Raw genomic sequence first — 22,048 nt, forward strand, 5'->3', positions numbered from 1 at the left:
TATGTGTCAACATGGCTGGGTTATGATTCTCAGGAGCTTGGCGGTTATGTAATGATGCAGTCTTCTTCCATTTTGTGATCAGATGTGGTCATCCTCCATTTTCACACAATGCCGATTTTCATATAATGAACTAGTCTTTGGGACCTAACCATGTTAGTAAGGGAAGAATGGGCATACTGTGAAGTCTAGCAGGCCAGGTCCAGTAACAGCTATGCCACTCCTTTCACTTACATGTGAAGGAAAAGAAACATTTATTAAAGCAGGTAGAAAAGATATTCTGAAAGAAAATGGGACAGACACAAGCTTCCAGACAACAGAGGTGGTACAGATGAAATGAAGCTGAGGACATTCCACCATTCTGTTTCCAAAAATCACCTTATTTATTTCTTTAAGCTTTCTTCCATGAATATTTCTCTTGCCACAAGTCTGGTTATCTGCACTCATTTCAGCCAAATATACCTTGGAAAGAATTAACAATGATTAGGCAAACAAACACAATATTACAGGACAATACAAAGTGTTTTAAAGTTCCTTTAGGTATGTACCTCAAAACCCTTGGTTTTTGCTGCACTCCAAAACTGGTCAAAATGCCTAACTCTGTCATTGATAGCATCCAGGATGATGAACGGGAAAAAGCCATCATCTAGAGTCTTTTTGAAAGTTTTGAACATGCTGGTGCGGTAGGTCTCCTCCATCTCGGCTTCATATTCATATTCCATTACCTAAGATCCCCCAAAAGAGACTGAGAGTTAGCAAAGGCGAGAAATCACCCCAAACCTCCTCCACAGATAGCATCTGGATAAAGATGACTTCGTAGTCTTTCCTTCTCTCCTGAGTTTTAAAGTTTATATTAAAAAAAAAAAAGTTCTCTTTTGTCTCCAGAAGAGCCACATCTCCCTCTGAGCATGTTTCCCTTTAAATACTATTAATGAATTGGGATGCAATCTGAGAGGAATATACCATACCTTCTTTTTCACTTTCTTTCCAGAATCTGGATCTTTTTCTTCTTTTTCTACTTCAGTGATGAAGTAATCATCCAGGCTTAGCACTCTGGGTGCAGGACCTCCAAATTCTACCTCCTTATCCTAAGAATCATACCGTCAAAGAGGTTAAAGAGAATTTATGGGAAAAATCAATGAATGTTAATCACTGTTCCCTCTAATGACTGAATAACAACCTTTTGGTGGTTTCAAACCAAGCAGAGGCAACAGTATGTGTCCAAGGTAAAAATTTTTATGGGTAGCCTCTATCACATGGACCAACCAGAACAAGATCAGATGGGAAATATCTGTATCAATATCATGCTGCTAAAAGGCAAGCAGCCAACAAAAGCAACTGATTCTCTGGCTTTCTTATACTCACTCGAATGAGTTTTGCAACATGTGTTTTTCCACTGCCAGGCAATCCTCTCATTATAACAACAATCTGCAATACAATGGAACAACAACAAATGAAGACCACTCAGAGAGGATTTTTCACAATAACTTACCAATTAAACATATATAGAGTAAAAAAATCTGGCTGAAACCTCCAGTACTAGTTTATTCAAACGGAATCTAGTTATTTTACAATATAAGACAAATTTAAAAATGTATAGTTCACCAGTAAAATAAGCCTAAGTTAACCAAGTCTCATACCTCTTCTTTTTGTTCCATACCCCACAAAACTAAAGCTACTTCTTATCTTCTTGAAAATGCAATTAACTGAGACCCTATAAATTATTTTTTAAAGTTTTCAACATCTTTTTTTGCCAAGCAACTAAGTTCTAACTTCTTACAGATTCTAATGAGTAGATAGGTCATGAGATTTCGATTTTATGATGACATGGTGATGGTATGAGGTCTTGAATTTGATATTAACACTGTGTTATAGAAAAGCAGAGAAACTGTGTTCAGGATATTTAAAAAAATCTTTTAGCTTCTGATTTGCAAGAAAACTGGTCAATTTCATACCATTTGATCCAGCCATTCCATTACTAGGTATATATCCTAAAGAAATGAGAACCAGAACAAGAACAGATATATGCACACCCATGTTCATCATAGCACTATTTACAATAGCCAAAAGATGCAAACAACCGAGATGTCCATCAACAGAAGAATGGATAACCAAACTATGATACATACACACAATGGAATACTATGCAACCCTAAAGAAAAACGTAGAATCTGCAAAACATCATATAATGTGGATGAACTTGGAGGACATTAGGCTGAGTGAAATAAGTCAATCACTGAAGGACAAGTACTGTATTAGTCTGTTATTGTAAAAAGTCAAGGAAAGGTTTATATATGGAAGAAAATTTTCTTTGTTGGTTACCAGGAGTGGAAGGGAGGGGAGGGAACACTGTTAGGTAGAGACAAGTATCGATTCGCGTGAAGGGAAAGGCAATGTACCAAATGTGAGTGATCAACACTGGTGGCACTGAGGAAGAAGAAAACATAGAGAGGTGCATGGGAGGTACAGACAACAAAAATGAACCCTTTTGCACATACAGCACTGCATTGTCAGTGAAGGCAAACATGGATATACAGGTGGATAGGTGGGTAGACAAGCTGAACTATTAGGTATGTCTACGCAGGGGGGAGTGTGCCCAAGACCATATATAGGATTGGCAGATGATGCTTCTACAAGTGCATTGGTATGTTCCAGTTAGAACTGGTAAGAATTTCCAGGTATATAGTAGAGCTGATAAGGGACAAAGTTGTAGCCACTTCTTGGCCATAGCCAGTTACCCAGAGGGAGCGAATAGTTGGACCTGTGTGCTCAGGACCACAGTTGCAGGGGGACACCATTGGCATAACACACTACACAAAACAATGTTCCACATCCTACTTTGGTGAGTAGCAACTGGGATCTTAAAAGCTTGCAAGTGGCCCTCTAGATGCAAGAATGGGTCTCTCCTCATCCAGAGCAAAGAAGAATGAAAAAAACCAAAGATTCATGTAAACAATTAGTCCAAGTGACTGGTACACCATGCGATCCTCAGCCTATATGACTATGAGACCAGAACTAAATGGCACCCAGCTCCCACTGTCACCACTCAGAGGGGATTTGTGTAGGAGATTCTGGATAGAGAGGGAGAACGATGTGGAACAAAACATAAAATCACTGGGGGAGAAAAAAAAGGGACCAGGTCTGCTGGTCTGTCTGATAGAGCCTGATGGAACCACTGAGACTATGTCCCCTAACTGCCCTTCAGGTCTGGAACTGAACCTACTCCTGTGCCTTCCAGCCAAACAAAAGACAGGCATATAAGGTGAACATTTACATTAGGTAGACATAACCCTTGGAGAGAACAATCATGGGAGAAAAGAAGGGCTATGTATGCACAGGGAGATAGCTGGGGGGGCAGGAGTACATGGAGGGAAGGACACAGGGAATAGGTAACTATGGGGAGGAAGTGGAAGGGGAGCTGTTGCACTGTGGTAAACTGTAGTCAATGTCATGAGACAAAGTGTATGTAAGCTGTTGTATGGAAAGTGAATTTGCTCCGTAAACTTTCACCCAAATCAGAAGTTTAAAAAAAAACAAAATACAATTGGTCAGTTTCACAGGACTCACTCTCTCAGGTCTGCTCTCTCGGCCTGGGGGCTTCAGAATGTCATCCACATTCTTAGACTCTGGCTTCTTCTCTACCCGTGGAGCTGGAGGTGGCTGATGGCTTAGTGAAGGAGCTGACAAGGGCATTCGCTCCTCTGGGTAAGTTCTTCGTTCACCTAGAAGTTCAGTAGTAGAACAAAATTACTATTAAGATAGCAATTATTTTAAAACTTAACTCTTCCCACTGATCCTAAGGTAACATAATGCAGACCAAGTCTGACAAGTTGGTGGACCATTAGTTAGGGAAAGTTTAAGGAAATGAACAATTATTGAAGTCAGGAAAATTAAAAGATTTAGGTATGGTTTTAGAAAAACAGAATGTTCTGAAAAATACTGAGTTCATCCTTGTTTCTATTACATGTAGGGAAAAAGCTAAACAACAGGATATAGAAAAATAATATATACTTTGCTGAACAGTCCCATGTATGACCGATAGTTCTACAATTTTCCCTTAATAGTTTTAAAAACAAGATCACTAGCTTAGGAAAGCTTGTTCCCACATAAATAGGTGGATGTTTCTAGTTTAAGTATAATTATGTTGTTGTTGCTATTATGTGCTGTCGAGTTGGACCCGACTCGTAGCGACCCTTCCTTGGGTTTCCGAGGCAGTATCACTACAGAAGTACATTGCCCCATTTTCCTTCCGAGGAATGGCTGATGTGTCTGAACCTCCAGCCTTCTGGTTAGCAGTCAAGTGCCTTAGGCATACGCTACCAGAGCTCCTAAGTATAATTATAGCAATGACGAACTAAAAGTAACCTAAATGTCCAACAATAAGAGTTTTATGCTATATCCACACAATAGACTATCACAGAACCATCAATATAATAGGTACATATGGAAAAATGTGTATGGTGCTACCTCAATTGGAATAAGCACAATATAGAACAGAGAATGAGAGGAAACACACAAAATTTTAATAGCTGTAGTATGGCAGACAGTGGGATTATAAGTAACTTTGTTTCCATTCTCTAAAATTTCTTTTCTAATATAAAAAAGCTTTAGTTCAATAATTACATGGCTATTTTGATGATAGTGCTGCTATCTGTGAGAAATATGTGAATGTACTTTACTCTGCAAATTTAGATTCAGAGCTACCGTGGAGCACAGCTCCTGATGTTTCCATTCTCAATACCCTTAGAGTAATAGGCAGTGCTCTACCTCCAAACATGGATGGCCCTTCATAGGCTGGTCGGTCAGACTTCCGGTCATAGGACGGCCTATCAAACCCCCCTCTTCTGGATGAAGAATGGTCTTTTTTGTCTCGATATGACTGAGTCCTAGAAGGTGTAACAGCAAGTGCTTTGGGTAAATAAAAAATACTCGGAGGTCTCTGCTTTATAATGCAACACCATTATCTCTCCAATTTTCTCTACAGGTAGTGACTCTACATAGTCAATATTTACATTTTTATTTTGCTTTTCCATTTAGATTTGCCCTGCATACATATAACTAAAAGCTCAGGAACTGCACAAATAAATTGCTTGCTTACTAATTAAGTAATGACTGTACTTTCATTGACAATATCATTTTCTTTCCTTCTGATTGTCTCTCATCTCCCCTTTAATTCTCTGGAATCCAAGATGAGAAGATTCATATCCCTATTTTCTTGAACACTGGTGTGGAACTGCTCTTCTCTCTCCAAATTATACATACATATGAAAGCAATATGTCATTTACTAAATTGTGTTAGATACCCTGACTTTTGCCAAATTTAAGTATATGGTAATTTGCACACCTGGTAAAGATTAAGCATACCTATCATCTCGGGGTCGGCGTTCTCTGTCAAATCGATCCCGGTCATAGTCAATAACACCACGATCGCGGTCTCGGTCTCGATGTGTTTCCCGATCCCTTTTAAAATCTCGATGATCTGCCATGACATTACTTTGACGATCAAAATAAGGCTCACGGTCTCTGTCTCTATCATAACGATCGCGTTGGCCTGTATGCTCTACGAAAACAAATAGTTAAAAACTAAGACTAATGCCCCTTTGAAGGAGCTCTGGTGTATACTAGATAAGGCATTTGGCTGCTAATAAGGTCAGTGGTTCAAACCCACCAGCTGCTCTGTGGAAGGAAGATGGGGCAATCTACTTTAGTAAAAATTTACAGTCTCAGAAACCCAGTGGGGGGTCACTAAGAGTCACAATTGACTTGATGGCAGTGAGTTTGATCTTTTTTTTTTGGGAGGGGTACATCCTTTTTAATGACATAAAAGCAGAAAAGAACAATTTTAGAACTAATATAAACTACTGCCCTAAATTCAATCCAAGAACCTTTCAGCTACATGAGAGGGAGGCCCAGATAATCTCACCAAAAAGAAAATAATATGATAATTAGGTCCTAAAAGGTTCAAAAGTACTGATCTTTCTGGGATGCTTACCTGTCTCAAAAGTTGATCTTTCAGGTACTGGATCTGGGCGCAGAGTTATTCTTTCTCCATAGGGTATCTGCTCAACTTTATTAGTAGATATATCTGGTGAATAAAACCAAGGATAAAATGCTGTAAGAATGCAGTTTAGGGAAGCCAACGCTAAAGCTAATGGTTCCTCCAGAATCCCAAATATAAGTTCACTACTATTACTCACCTCGGCCATGGCCATAATCAACAGTCTGCTGTACTGGTGGAGGTTTGGACATTGGTGGCATACCCATAGGCATTGGGCCAGGAGGGGGAATAGAAGAGTGAACAGGTGGGAGGGGTAACACTGGACCAGGCGGAATTGTTGCATTTTCTGACTTAAATTCTGAATTCAGTCCTTGATCATCATTTGTATCCCACAGTCCATAGAAGGAATCTTCATCCCAGCGTTCCTGTTCTACACCAGAAGTTTGTGGCTTTATCACCGGAGGAGGAGGAGGAGGTGGAGGAGGAGGTGGTGGTGGTGGTATTGGGACAGGCGGCCTGGTCACAGGAACAGATGATCTTGCTGGTGGAGCAGAGGGTCTTACAATCGAACCTGGCGGTTTACCCATAGGAGGGGGTGGTCTATAGGGCCCTGGAGGCTGAAGAACAGAGAAAATGGCTGAGTAGACAAGCATACCACCACCTTTGCACAGATCAGCAGAAATTACAATCTGGGTTTCAATCCATAAAAGAAAAAATTGAGAAACTGGACTTACTCAAAATTAAAACCATTTCAAGTTTCAAAAGACACCCTTTAAAAAATGAAATGACAAGTCACAGGAAAAAAAATTGTAAGTATAGGATTTTCATTGGCTACTTTTAGGAGCACACCACCAGGAGGCCCTTCTTCCTAGTCCCTTAGTCTGAAAGCTTTGCTGAAGCTTGCTCAGCATCATAGTAACACGCAAACCCTCAGTGACAAGACAGGTCATGGCTGCACATAAGGTGCATGACCAGGAACTGAACTTGGGTGTCCTGCATCGGAGGCAAGAATCTCACCACTTAACCATCTCTGCCTCATATGTAGGGAAAATGATTTACCTGGAGGCCACTACAAGCTAGAGTTAAAGATAAATGACTATTCTTATCTAAAGGTAAATTTTTATTAGGTTATGGCATTTTTACTTTGTTAAGAAAACACATACATAGGATGATAAAGCTATTTTCTTTAGAGCCCGGCTATCCAGGGAAGGTTTAAATAGCCAAAAAATCTTGGCACTGTGTCTACAAATAAAAAAAAAAGTATTTTCTTCATACTATATAGTGAGAAGAAAAGATACATTAAAAAAAAAAATCTGTAGTATTTATGAGACAGGATTAACTTCTATATTACATTAAAGATAACACAAATTGATAGGGAAAAACTTTAGAAGCCTAGAGGATAAACTACAGGACAAAAACAGAACTGATACAAGAAGAAATATAATTAACAAATACAGAAAGATATTCATGCTCACTAGTTATCAAAAATGCCTATTATACATTTTGGTAAAACTATTAAATTTAGCAAAAACAACAAAAATTAACTAGCTAATGCATGAAGGATAGGCTATAGCACAGATGCTATACAACTGTTCAGAGAGCCACTTGGCTATACTACCAGGATCAAAAAAGAAGTCCTGATTCTTTGACTCAACTATACGACCTTAGAAATTTAAAATTACTCTAAGTAGTTAGCCAAAGTAAGAACTCAATACAAAGACATTCATTACAGTTGTGTTAATAATAAGAGTCAAAGATTAGAAAAAAAAAAGTCCAACAGAAATGGAATAGTTTGATAAAGTATCGATATCATAAATAATATATCATGGAGAAGGCAGTAATATAGAAAAATGTTTATGATTTTTTTAAGTGAAAAACCAGAAATGTGTTTATCTATAATTCAAAGTTCTTACTATTTACTAGGAGATACAAAGATAAAAGACATAGTTCCTATCATTAAGGGCTTAGTCTGGAAGGAAAGAGAACAATTAAAATACAATACAGTAGGGAATATGACAGGGCCACATATGGAGAGCGATGGTCTCACAAAAGCCGAAGAGAAAAGAGCACACAAAAAAGAAAGAAAAGAAAAAGATGAACAAGAATTTACCATTGCAGAAAGGGGAGAGAGAGAAGGAAACCTTAGACTTAGAGGAAACGCATATGTAGTGTCACGGAACAGCACATTCACACAACTGCAAGTAACTCCACAGGTAGGGAGAGTGGTATGTAAGTGAGGTGAGTAGCAACTAATGGTAAGCAGGGGTCAGGTCAGCTCAGGAAGAACATAAAAGGCCATGCAAAAGAGTCTAGATTTTATGCTGAAAGCAATGGGGAAACAATGAAGGAATTCAATGTCAAAGAGCAACAGGGTGAAATTAACGTTTTTGAAAACGCGTACTTGGGCCAGAAATCACATCAGTGCTGCCTAGATGGTAGGGGTGGTCCTGACTATAAAGGGGCACAAGAAAACTTTTTACTGCAATGGAAATTTCTCTTTCAGTACACATTTTCCAAAACTCAAACTAAAATCTTAATATGGGTGTATACTATTGTATGTAAATTATACTTCAAGAAAGATGATTCAAAATATAAAATCATCACTCTGGGAGCAGAATGGAGAATGGATTGGAGGGGAATGAGATGGAGAGAGATGAATTAGCACCTTTCTGAAATAATGTAGGCGAAAACTAGAAATAAGGTTGTGGGGAAAGAAAGGATAGAATTGTTGTTGTTACAACAATGTGGCCTCAAGTCAACTTCCTCTCATAAGGACCCCATGGGACAGAGCACAACTGCCTCATAGGGTTTTCTTGCCTCCAATCTTTATGGAAGATCCTCAGGGCTCCTCCAATGGAGCTGCTGGGTGGGGTGGAACTGCCAACCCTTCCATTAGCAGCCCAGCTCTTAACTGTTGTACCACCAGGGCAAACTGAGGATAGTAGAGTTGGGCAATATTACAAAGGTAGTAAAACCAATCAACAGAATAGGGGATATGGACATGGAAGGGTAAGACAGGGGAAAGAGGTAAGGGTGCCTTTCAGGTTTCCAGTTTGGATGACCAAGTGATGGTAAAGAGAAAAAACAAGTTTAATGGCTCTGTGTGTGTGTGATAATGAGCTCCATTTTGCACATGCTGAGTTTGACAGGAGACTTGTCCAGAGAGAAACCCTGTAGGCAGATGCACATATAGATCAGGAGACATGATTTGGGAAGGAAGCAATAACAGGGTAGTTACTGATGTCAACAACTATGTATGAGTGTTATAAGTCAGACCAGGATGGAAGAGAACATTAAGAAATTTAAACAGACCATTAGACGAAATGGTTTAAGGGTGTTTTTCCCACTATCATTGTGCTGTCATAGAGTTATCTACAGAACGTTTTTAAAGCCTATCACTGGTTTGAAGGTAAAACAACAGAGTAAAGCAAAGGGAGAATCTAATCATGCAAGTTTTTAAACATATACTATCTGTCATCATTACTGCTTTAACTTGGGGTGTGAGGGTGAATCCTGCCTGAGGAGAGGGGAACAGTACGAGGTTCACATGTACAACCCGTAGGAGCCTTTAAGACTGCCTAGATGGGAAACAGGAAGACTTGAACATAAAGGATTATTAAGAACATTCTATTAATTCTGTGAACATGAAGCCATGTAGTTCAGGAATGGTTGGTATATTTATCAAAACCTGGGGGAAATGAGCATTTCTGCGGTACTTTTGGCCATGTCTGTAAGATTTTCAAAGGTCTACTATTACCATAAGCTTTGTAGTTTTCCAAAAGTTATGGTTTTTTGTAGAGGAAATCTATACTTACTGTAATACCAAAAAATCAAACTGCATACAAACACAAAAAGTAGAAGCCATTCACTCCCTTAGCACCCGTTTTCCATACCGGATACATCCCAGGCCGGGAAGCTGTATTCTGCAATCTTGATGATTCCTGGGGTGGTGGAAGGTCGGTCATCTGTGGCTCGGACCCAAAGTCCTTCATCTTTTGAAGCTGTTCTTTCTGTTCCCTGTAAACAAATAAAACAAAATTTCCACTGCATGTAGACAATGCTACTCCATTCCTGGATGACCACAGCTAACACCAAAGAAGAAAAAAAAGACCTAGAAACCTCATCTTAAGATCCTCTACTATGCCCACAGAGCACCTCCCTTGCCTTTATGTAGCTAACTGATAAGTCCTAAGACCTATGGATAACTATAAATTACTGAAAATCTCCAAGGGCCTTCTACAAGCTGACGCATTCTAGTATCTCATATTTATATTTCTCTCATTAAACCAAAATCTCTCTTGCTTTGTTTTTCCCTTTGTTCAATATTCCTTCTACCAGAGGCTGCAAAATAGTGGCCCACAGGTCAAATATGACCTACAGCGGCTTGTCATTTGGCCTTCACATCAGTTTTTTACATTTAAGTTTGTTGTTATTGTTTACAAAGCAAAAAAACAAAACAAAAAAAAAACCCTCATCTCTAAATACAAATTTGTAAAGAGATTTGATAACACTGGGTCTACATCCCCACATGAAATTATCAGGTGGAGGGTCATGGCTGTCCACTTTAGATGAAGCACTTGCCACAATCCACACCACACTCTGACTGAGTACACCTGGCCTACTTTCACTCAATTTTGTTACCTGACCCCTGCTGTTGATAGTGAGAACAACTGTTGGTGTATACCATTAAAATTACCATTAAAAAACAACACTTCATAGTCCTAAAGAGTAATTAAGTAACCCTTCAGGGTTATTTTATTTTTGTTTTCTAAAATCTCTGGTCAAATTAATTCCTTTTACATTTCCTTACAACGCCTAGCTTAAAACATGTAATATCTACTGCAACCTCTGCACATCTTTTACAGTTTTCTCCCTACATCATTTTGTAAAGTGTAGTAACTCAAACAGTCAAAAAAGTGAGGATACGGTATATCTTCTCCAAAAAAAAAAAACCTCACTGTCACTAAGTTGATTCTGACTCATAGTGACCCTCACTGGGTTTCCGAGGCTGTATATGTCTACGGAAGTGGATCACCTCATCTTCTGTGAAGGAGCTGGTGGGTTTGAACTGCTGACATTCAGGTTAGCAGCCAAATGCCTTACTCGCTATGCCACCAGAGCTCCTTTATATAAGATTATTTTCTGTCTCACGTAAATCATATTCCTTATGATAATACTTATGACTGTATACTGACAAGATAGGCTACTTACATTCAGCTATGGCCACTCTTACCCAGTACCGTCTTATATTTAATTATGTTTATGTTGCCTAGAAAGAACTTCTTTACAAAATGACATTAGGAAGTATCTTTTATCTAGCATTTTTATGCAAAGTAGTAATGGATGAAGAGGAAGTTTTAAAAGAAAAGGAAAGAAATCCTGGCAGCCTAGCAACACAATCAGCTCAGTGCTTTCCATAAACAACACAGGTTTTAGAATTGGATAGAACGGGTTCAAATCTTGGGTCTGTCACTTATTAATCAAGTGATTTTGACCTCTCTAAGCCTTAGTGTCCTCATTTGTGAAGTAGAGATAACATTATTTATCTTTGCAGGCCTTTGAGATATGATAGGAGGATTACGGTAACATACGCTAGATGATTAACACAGCACACAGTAGGTGTTCAATTAAAAATGCCTATACTTTAAAAGTAAATAGTGTAGTAGCTGGCTGTCCTATAGCATGCTTCCTTCTTCTTCATGAGTAACCCAGAAAAAACCACACCTCTTAATGCATGTCTTCTATAGACCACAGACATCTGTTTTGTTGCCTAAGGTACCTGGCCTTTCATCTTTACCTTATTTTCCCTCATCATATTTTTCTAGTCCTAGAGTTTCAGTTATAATTTCAATTATGCAGACCAGAATCAAAAATGAAGGAAACACACTACACTGGAACCTATCAAAACCTGTTAATTATTTTCTCAAAACATTAGTAATTCCTAAGAAATTGCTAAAAGGTTACCATCTGTCAACGACTCCTAACTTCCTATGCTAAGATATAGTCAATTTAAGTGAGGTATTAAATGAGTTAATATACACAAAGCACTTAGCACAGTTCCTGGCAGATAGTAAGTACACAATAAATGTTAGCATAGGAAGCATTATGTAGATAGTTGACTGCAAGTAAAGAAATCCAAATTCTATTCTCTAGCTCACAAAGAAAATACTCGATTATGTAGAAACAAGTAACATCATCAAGTAGGTATCTACTTCTAGTTATAATGAAAGGTACAACATCCCAAAAAGAAAGTATCAATCCTTAGAAGAATCTGAGGACACTCCCAAGTAAAAACATTCTTAGCTTCAAGAGAAAAGCACAAAGCCTTGACAATACTTTTCAAAATTCTACCAATGATTAGTGAACCTGAAGTCTGTCAGATCTAATACCAAGAACAAACTGACTACTGGGAAAAAATGGAGGCCACATATGAGCCCTGTGAAATCCAGAGCACTGGAAAGTTCAACACTTCAAACATGCACAGACTTGGCATGTCAACAACACAGCTACAAAAGCCAAGAATGGCCATCAATTTTCACATTTTGGGGCATAAGTTTATAATTAACACAGTTCCTAAATACCTATCCAAATTCTGTAACAGCGCTGAATGACCAGAAATATAAAATTATGTGGTAAGAACTTGAAGTAAAATGATTCCACTCAAATATATCACATCACTTTACAAAGAGCAGTCTGAACGTGGTTTTGACTAAAAGAAATTATCTTAAGTAGTTAACTTACCGAAGCATTTTCAGTTCTTGTGCAGCCTTCAAAATGATTTCGTGCTGCCTCTGACTGAGAACCATTACCCCTCCAAGGCCTTGGTCAGAGTCTAAGTTTGCATCCGACCCCATCATTTCAGAGGAATGATGTGAGGAGGGCATATGTTCCGCCATGGGGGAATGTCTATCCGCATCAGATGGGTACCATCTGTCTGACAACCGTTCTCTTTCCCAGTCCATTCTGTCAGGAACATAATCCCGTTTTTCCCGCCATGTATCTCCTCTTTCTGGATACTCTCGAATCCTCAACTCACCCCTATCACGGAAATCTCGATCATACCCATGGTCTCGATTTCGTTCTTCTCTCCATCTATCATCCCGATATCTATCCAAAGGTGGAAGAGGTGGGAGGTTTGGTAAAGATGGAATAGGTGGTACATCCCGTTCATGAAATTGTGATTCTTGTTCATCCAGTGGTCTCCCATAATCTCTGTCCCATTCATTATCCAAATTCCTATCATACATATCCATGGGTCTTCCAATCCGATCCACATCCCTATCCATGTCCCTGTCCATTTCCCTATTGTAGTCCTCATCCATATCCTGATCTCTTTCCCAATCATCCCACCAAGGGCCTCGCCTATCTCCATCATGAGATCGAGGTGGTGGCGCTGAAAACCTGTCCTCTCTGTTATACGGATCTAGAGTATCATCCTGATACTCACGTTCACACTCTCTCCAGTATCTATCTCTATCCCAATCATTAAGTCTTTCTCGTTCCATTGGAGCATTTCTACCATCCAATGGGAATTCTTCATGCCCTCTCTCTTCTCCATGATTCCATGGAGCCCTAGGAGGCTCATCTCGGTGATATGGATACATTTTTTCCCCACCGTCTCCTGGTTCTGGTCTGAATGGACCTCTATCTCGACCAAAATCTGGTCTTCCCAATCCCCGTTCCCTACTGCCAGGCCCTCGAGGCGGTCCCCTCTCCCGGCTCCCAGCTCTCCGGGGTGGTATTCTCTCCCTACTCCCAGCCCTCCGAGGGGGTCCTCTCTCCTGACTGCTGGCCCCCCGAGGTGGTCCCCGTTCTCGGCTGCCAGCTCTACCCCTGTCCTGGCTGCCTTGCAGACCACCTGGCACTTTCTCCCGACTGCTTCCTGGCCTCACCAACCCTCTGTCCCGGCTGCCTTCTCCTCTGCTCATCTTCTCTCGACTGTCTTCTCTTCTACCCATCATCTTATCACGAATGTCTTCTTGCTTGACCAACCCTGGGCCCCGGCTAATTGCCTGGCCTCGACCTCTGTTTACAAGAGCTTTATCCCGTGTGTCTTCCATTCTGCTTTGCCCAGGACCTCTGTAAGGTGTACCACTGCCTCGACTGCCTTCTAACCTATTATCTCTATTATCTGGTCTAGGCAGCCCTTTATCTTGGTTGTTTTCAGAATGGGGCAGACCAATACCCATAGATTTAAAATCATTATCTGCAGTTAATGATGATGATGTTGCTGTTACTGCTGCTGCTCCTCCCTCCATCCCCCCTGCTTTTGAAGGAAAAGTAGATTGAGAAGGTATAGGTTTATTTGCAAGGGATACAGGCTGAGTAACAGCTTGGGCTTTGTCCATTTGAGTCTCCATGCTTTGAGAATTCTGGTCCCAATTAGAAGGCTCTATGGGTCCTTCCAAGACTTCACTTTTAGGTGGCTCTTGCTGAGAGTCGCTTAGATTCTCATTCGATTGAGCCGCCTTGGCATCCTTTACATCTGCAGGAATGGAAAATGGAGCTGATTGCATTTTAAAATTCTTCTGCTGGTTACTATTGGTATCTGCTAACAGTTCTTTGTTTCCTGAAAGAGGTTCTGCTTGTGACTTAGGAGGCTGCTGCTGATGTTGTTGTCCAAAAGCTGGTTTGGGGCCTCGCCACTGTGGTCCACTCTGTCGAGGACTTAGGGATGTACTGGGGGTAATATAAAACTGAGATGCTGGCCCCCGGGGAATCATTCCCCATTTGCTTTTAGTGCCCTCTGTTGGGTGACCTTCATATCTGGGTCTTGGCCCATCGGGGCGATTTCCTTCAAAACGAGGCCCTTTGGGTCTCGGTCCTTCACACCTTGACCCTAAATCCTCAAATCTTCGAGGACCATCAAATCTACAAGTAAAACAAAAGATATTACTCAAGACAGTAAAGCAGGAAAAATATATTCTCCATGTAAGAATAGTTAAGGCAATCTTGCCTTAAAATGTGATTACACCAATGACTCTTTCAGTCATAAAACAAATCCTAAGTCACCTAGATCTTAAAACCAGTATGCTAATGTGGCAGTGCTCAGGAGATCTTAGGCCAGGCTTTGGAAATCATGTCACTATTATCTAGTTTACTCAGACACAGACAGTGCAGCAAGTCACTGATACACTGCATTGTTAAAAAGCAATCCTATTTGGAAACAGAGTGGTGATGGTTGCACAACATGTGGAACATAAATAACGCCACTGAAATGTACACGTAAAAATGGCTGACATGGCAAATGTTTGTTACCACATAAGCCAAAAAGAAAAAAAGGCAATTACAAGTATTGTACCTTAAGAGACAGAAAAGCCAACTCATTTTAAACAAACAAACAAAAAAAAATTCCATAGCTTACTCAGGGTACTTTTAGAAATAAAATATAGCTAAAAAATAAATATGAAACAATAATACAAGATGATAATAAATATTGTTGGAGCTGGCATTTAGACCTTGACTGACAAAAGTTTAAAAGCAGCAGCATATTGTAAAAATGTGTTTTGACTTTTTAAAAAGTCTGGACAGAGATGTTTTTTATATGGACCCACTCACTCACTCAGTAAATATTTAGTGCACACACTACATCTGTCAGGCAGTACACTATGTCCAAGGGATACACACATAAAATATCATCTGTGCTCTCAAAGAATTTACAATACAGCAGAAAGAGAATCTAAGTATAAATAACTGCAATAGGTGCAATGAGTAAAGTCTATTTGCGCATGATAAGGGAATGGAAGAGCGAATGGTTGATTCCACCAGAGTGGGGAGGTGTTTGTTGTCCAAAATCAGAAGAGGCTTACACTAAGTCTTGAAATCAAATTCTCTGAGACCAGACTAACAGACTGTGTTGGAGATGGAGGAGTAGGATGCAAGGGCATCTCATACTGAGGAAGTATGAGGAAAGCAGTGAAGCATATATTAATATAGCTTGTACAAATACTTTGGCATGGCTGAAGCAAAGAGGAGACAGAGTAGGAAGAGTTGAGAAAGAGGAAGCAGTGGAAAACAGCACACTGGAAGATAAGGTAAAGAGGTAGGTAAGGGTCAGTCCCCAGGAGACTGCCTGCCTCATGTATCAGAGACTGCTGGTGGCCCTTAATACCCACTCCTCTTTATTCTATAGCAACAGAGCTCTCCTATTGTTAGCTGAACACAAGGCTGCCCAAACTTCAAACTTCATTTCCTAACCTCTGTTGCAGCTACGTATAGGTAAAGGTATGGATTGAGAGTGAAAATTATTTACATAAGCTTCTGTGGATTATCAGGAGTTCTGGTAGCACAGAGCCTAAGGCATCTGATTGCTAATCAGAAGGTTGGCAGTTCAAGCCCACCCACTCCTTAGAAGCAAGACTGGGCTTCTACTTCCGTAACGATTTACCACCTAGGAAACTCAATGGGAGTGCTATGAGTCAGAATCGACTCGACGGCAGTGGGTGTTTTTTTTCCCCCAGTTCTGGCTTACAGAGAAAGGCACATCTTCTGCTTCACTGTTCCTTTTTTTTTTTTCCATGCTGGCTATAATTCTGACCTGGGTAAAGCATTCTGCACCACCTAGCTAAGGGCTCCATAAAAGGGATGGTGAAGTAATAAATCAGAAGAAATCTGGATTCTAGATCCTATGAAGTCATCACATAAGTCCTGAGAGAAAATAAACTTCTAACTTGTTAAAACGACAGGACTTTGGATCTGTTACAACAAGAACATTAATTCTGCCGGTTAAGAGTTTGGAATTACCTGATAAACACTGAGAGCCACTGAACATGGTCTAATTTTTAAGACTGTTCTGGTAGAATAGCGATGGATGGGTAAGAGGAAGAAGTTTAAAGATGATTTCTATAGTTTCAGTGAGTGAAGATGAAACCTGGCCTTAAGCAGTGGCAGTGACTAATATGAAGATGTTGAGGAGGGGATAAAGGTGAGAGATGGGAAAGAAGGTAGAAGTGATTAGATTTAAGAGTACTAAAAAACTCACTGTCGTCGGGTCTGATCCGACTCATAGAGACCCCTCCTTGGGTTTCTGAGGCAGTAGCACTACGGAAGTAGATTGCCCAACCTTCCTTCCGAGGAGTGGCTGGTGGGTTTGAATCACCAGTCTTGTGGTTAGCAGTCAAATAGCCTTAGGCACTATGCCACCAGAGCTCCCAGATTTAGGAGTAGGAGGGATTAAAATGATAATGAAAAGGGAAAATTTACACTAAATCTAAGGTTTCTCACTTAGATGACTGTGTCATCTCCTTTCAGGAGAAGTTGAAGGATTTTTGTGTCATTTGTTTGAGAAATCAACGAAGAGTAAAAATTCTAGTAAATAAAAATAAATTTCGGTAACATTTTTGCTTCCCATACCTGTGACTTTAGGCTTTGCTGGTCTAGACATCTTAGTTCTAAAGGGAAGAATGCTTCTACCAGGGACACAACAACGATTTTAGTGAAAGAAGGGGGTTCCTATCCTGTCTGGGGGTGACTGATTCTGACTTTCAAAGGAAAACTGGGTTACTACTACACTACGGGGACTGCTGTTGCTGTTGTTAGGTGAAAGGGTTTATCTGGAACGCAGGAGGTCCTCCAGGACACCTCTTAGTACTTCCACACCTGTGATGAAAGTCAATGGGAAATTATAATACCCCAATTCAGGTTTGACTCGTAATAGTCCAGACCCTTGAAGAATGATGGTTTAGATCACTCCACTAGGCAAGGAACTATGACCAGTTGAGATGTTTGCTGAAGGCAAAGGGAAAATGGAATGGGTAGTAGAAGAAGGAAGTGACCAGTTGTAGAAATAAGGACTGTAATAGTTGAGTATTTCTTCCTTACTTACAGAGAGAAGAAAGTACACTGTCTTAGAGCTTTTGACGGTTTGGTCCATTTTATTGAAGCTACATTTATTAATTCAAAGTGCATGGAACAATAATATTTTAAAAGTTACATAAAATCATCTGCTTTGTATCCGATTCAGCAATTATTAGTTCACGTAAGTGATAAGAGAAACCTTATCAGCATGTTACCCAGCATTATAATCAAATTCTGGATGTGAATGAGCTGCCTTCCTAACTAGATTGTGAATGTCTAGAGAATTTTGTCCATGGCCGACATTCTGGCGTAAGCAACATTTACTGAGCACCTAACTGTCAGGTACTGTTGTCAGTGCTGGAACAGCGTGATACCTCAACTCAAGGATTTTACAGTCCCCAGGAAAAGTGAGATAAATAAATAAACAGTAAGTACAGAGTTTGATAAATATGGGACATGTTTGTCTTGTTCACATAGTATCCCCAATGTCTGACTCACTTAAGGATCTCAATACATACTTACTGAAGTGCCATTCCCGAGCAGGAAAAATAAGAATTAGCCAAGCAAAAATGGGCGGAAGGAGATTCTGGACAAAGAGAAGAGCATGTATAAAGACCAGAGGAAAGAACAAAGAAAATAGGAGGCACTCAAAAGTGTGCAGATAAGAAGAGCACATGGTAGAAGAGCTGATGGAAGTAATGAAGTCTTTACTGCACAGCCTCGCCTCATGCCTGCACATAAATAGGTACTTTCTAGGAAATGGTACTTTGCTTTTAGACTAAATTGCTCAACAGCCAAGGCCATCATTTTACTTATTCTTTAGGGGTCAGAAAATGTTAAACCATTGACATATGCTTTCAATACTACATATAATATGGCAATTATTTATTAATATAACACTTTCAAATTTCAAGGATGTTAAAAAAATGCTAGACTATCAAAACTTCTTTCATTTATAAAAGCCAAGAACTTGGGAGGGAAGGACACAGGGAAGAGGTAACTATGGGGAGGAAACAGGAGGGGGGAGCTGTTACATTGTGGGAAATTGCACTCAATGTCATGAGACATAGTATATGTGAGCTGCTGCTGTATGGAAAGTGAATTTGCTCTGTAAACTTTCACCCAAATCACAATTAAAAAAAAAAAAAAAAGCAAAGAACTTATACACCTCTAGAATAAATAACGTAAGAGCTGGTCATATTAAAAATTAATATGTAAAAGAGTCATCTTCATATATCAGTACAATGATATATTATAACTTTATAAAATATAAAAAACATGTATTTAAAATAAAAACGTAGTATGAATTTAGCAAATACAATAACATGAAAATGGATGTATGCACATTGATTACATGAAAAGAGAAATAAATATTTGGTGTTTCAATATCTAGAAAATTTTCCTTTATTCTGCTGTTTTGCAAACCCTTAAAAAATTAAATCCATAAAACTAGGTCTAAAACCCTAAACTGGAGAATAAAATCCTAGATCTAACATAAAATCCCTAGAATTAGCTATAAAAATCACAAAATTTGATCTAAAACCTCCAAATTAGATTAAAAAAAAAAACCCTAAGTGGTATACAGAAAACAAATAACCTTAAACTAGGTAATGTCTGAATATCACACTACTTATAAAAACATACTAAAATAAGCAGATTATGTGAATTATGAGATATTAAATTTGGGAACCAAACTCCTACTTTCTTAGTTTTCATGTCAAATAACATCTATTTTCTAACATGTATAAACCAAGGTCCTAAAAATCAAAATTCCCCAAAAGAAGTAATCACTTTAACTAAGAACATCCATGACACGTACAGTATTGCATTGTCAGTGATGACAAGCGTTCACCTACAGGTGGATAGATAGGTGGACAGGCTGAATGATCAGGTATGTCTAGGCAGAGGGTAGCATGCCCATGACCATGTACAGGGTTAGCAGACAATGTTTCTACATGCGTATTTGTATGTGCTCTAAGAACGTCCAGGTGTATAGCAGAGTTGACAAGAGGCAAGGTTGTGGTGGCTTCTTAGCCACAGCCAGCTACTCAGAGGGAGTAAGTACTTGGACCTGTGGGCTCGGGACCCTGGTCGCAGGAGACATCAAGCTCAAGTGGCATAACATACTATACAAAAACATTGGTTTTCATCCTACGTTGGTGAGTATCAACTGGAATCTTAAAAGCTTACAAGCAGCCATCTAGCTGCAATGATGGGTTTCTCCTCATCTAGAGCAAAGAAGAACGAAGAAATCCAAAGATGCAAGGAAACAATTAGTCCAAGGGACTGGCAGACCATGCGATCCTCAGCCTATATAACCATGAGACCAGAAGAACTAGATAGTGCCCACCTACCACTGTCAACTTCTCAGAGGGGGATCAATGCAGAAGATCCTGAATACACTGGGAGAACAATGTGGAACAAAACTGAAAATCATAAAACAGACCAGGTTTGCTGGTCTGACAGAGCCTAGTGGAACCCCTGAGATTATTGCCTCTAGCCACCCTTGAGGTCTGGAACTGAACTCACTCCTGTGGCTTCCAGCCAAATAATAGGCATATGGGGTGAATATTTACATCAGGCAGACACACTCTTTGGAGTAATCATGGGAGAAAAGAAGGGCAGTGTTTGCACAGGGAGACAGCCCAGGGAGAGGAAGTACATGGGAGGGAAGGACACATGGAAGAGGTAACTATGGGCAGGAAGTGGGAAGAGAGCTGTTACATTGTGGGGAATTGCAGTCAGTGTCAAGAGGCAAAATGTGTATGACTGCTGTATGGAAAATGAATTTGCTCTGTAAACTTTCACCTAAATCAATAAAAATTGAGGGGGGGAGGGATCCATGGCAGATGAAGGCATAAAGAATTATAGCATTCATAAAACTATTCATCAGTTCTGACTCATAGTGATTCCATGGGTGTCAGAGTAGAAGTGTGTTCTACAGGGTTTTCAACAACTTATTTTGAAGAAGTAGATCATCAGGTCTTTCTTGCAGGGCACCTCTCTGGGTGGACTTGAACCTCTAACCTTTTGGTTAGCAATCAAGCATGTTAACTACTTGGACCACCCAAGGATTACTAGACCAAAGAAATAAAATACCCACTGAAATCAAGTCAATTCCAACTCAAAGTGACCATATAGGACATGGCAGAACTACTCCTTAGGGTTTCCAAGGCTGAAAATCTTTAGAGAAGCCGACTACATCAACTGGACTGGCTGGTGGAACCAATGACATTTTGGTGAGCAGCCAAATGCCTTAACCACTGCATCACTAGAGCTCTTTAAGGTAAGAATAGAGCCCTGAAAAAAATCCAAATGTTTAGAAACACTTGATTTATGATGAAGAGGACACTGCAAAGTAGTAGAGAAAAAATACTTCCTAAATGAACAGTGCTGGGGTCAAATGGTTAGCCCTATAGAATAAAATGAACCTTATCTCCTATACTCCCCCACCACCTATTTTTTTAAAAAAAAACAACAAAAACCCACAATTCTGTGATGTTGATTTCAAAATAAAAGATAAAACAAGAAAAGATGATAAAATATATATGGCTTTGGGATTAAGATTTCTTAAACAGAACACCAAAAACAAAAACAAAAAAAAGCACTAAATATAAAGAAAAAGATTAAATGGCCTACTAAATTAAGATAATTTCTATGAATCATTGGGAACCATATATCAAATAAGGGTTTAATATCCAGAATACATAAAGAACTACCCCAATCTAACAAATCCAATCAAAAAGTGGGCAAAGCACTTGAACAGACATTCACCAAAGAAAATATTCTAAAAGTTCTAAATGTACAGAATGTTCTAAAAGTACAGAAAAAGATACCCAACATCATGTCATTAGGGAAACATAAGTCAAAATCACAAAGAGATACCATTTCACATCCATTTGGATAACTATGATTTTAAAAAAAGAAACAACAGAAGAAAAGAAAAACAGGACATGTTGGCAAAAGTGTAGAAAAACTGATTTCCGTATCCATTGCTAGCGTGTGATAAAATCGTATAGCCACCATGAAAAGCAGTTTGGCAGTTCCTCAAAAAGTTAAAACACAGAATGATCATAAAACAAGAACCCAAACCCACTGCAATCAACTCAATTCCAACTCACAGCAAACCTACAGGACAGAGTAGAACTGCCCCACACAGTTTCCAAGGCTATAAATCTTTATTGAAGCAGACTGCCTCATCTTTCTACTGCAGAGCAGCTAGTGGGTTTAAACCACCAATCTTTTTTTTTTTTTTTT

At 39.5% G+C, this 22,048-nt stretch overlaps 1 protein-coding gene across 1 annotated transcript in view; it reads right to left on the reverse strand.

Moving 5' to 3' along the window:
* Positions 1-22,048, reverse strand: part of YLPM1 (YLP motif containing 1) — a 122,417-nt gene that overhangs the window by 29,024 nt on the left and 71,345 nt on the right. The window contains exons 5-15 of the mRNA XM_007941366.1: positions 12,737-14,866; positions 9,889-10,012; positions 6,195-6,612; positions 5,990-6,082; positions 5,362-5,557; positions 4,765-4,883; positions 3,565-3,719; positions 1,363-1,425; positions 966-1,085; positions 546-722; positions 376-459 (exon numbers count right to left, since the gene is read on the reverse strand). Of these exons, the coding sequence (XP_007939557.1) occupies positions 376-459; positions 546-722; positions 966-1,085; positions 1,363-1,425; positions 3,565-3,719; positions 4,765-4,883; positions 5,362-5,557; positions 5,990-6,082; positions 6,195-6,612; positions 9,889-10,012; positions 12,737-14,866 (3,679 nt within the window). The remainder of the gene's footprint in view (positions 1-375; positions 460-545; positions 723-965; positions 1,086-1,362; positions 1,426-3,564; positions 3,720-4,764; positions 4,884-5,361; positions 5,558-5,989; positions 6,083-6,194; positions 6,613-9,888; positions 10,013-12,736; positions 14,867-22,048) is intronic.

Source organism: Orycteropus afer, unplaced genomic scaffold (genome assembly GCF_000298275.1).
Source record: "Orycteropus afer afer isolate SDZICR_OR568_19922 unplaced genomic scaffold, OryAfe1.0 scaffold00079, whole genome shotgun sequence".
NCBI lineage: Eukaryota > Metazoa > Chordata > Mammalia > Tubulidentata > Orycteropodidae > Orycteropus > Orycteropus afer.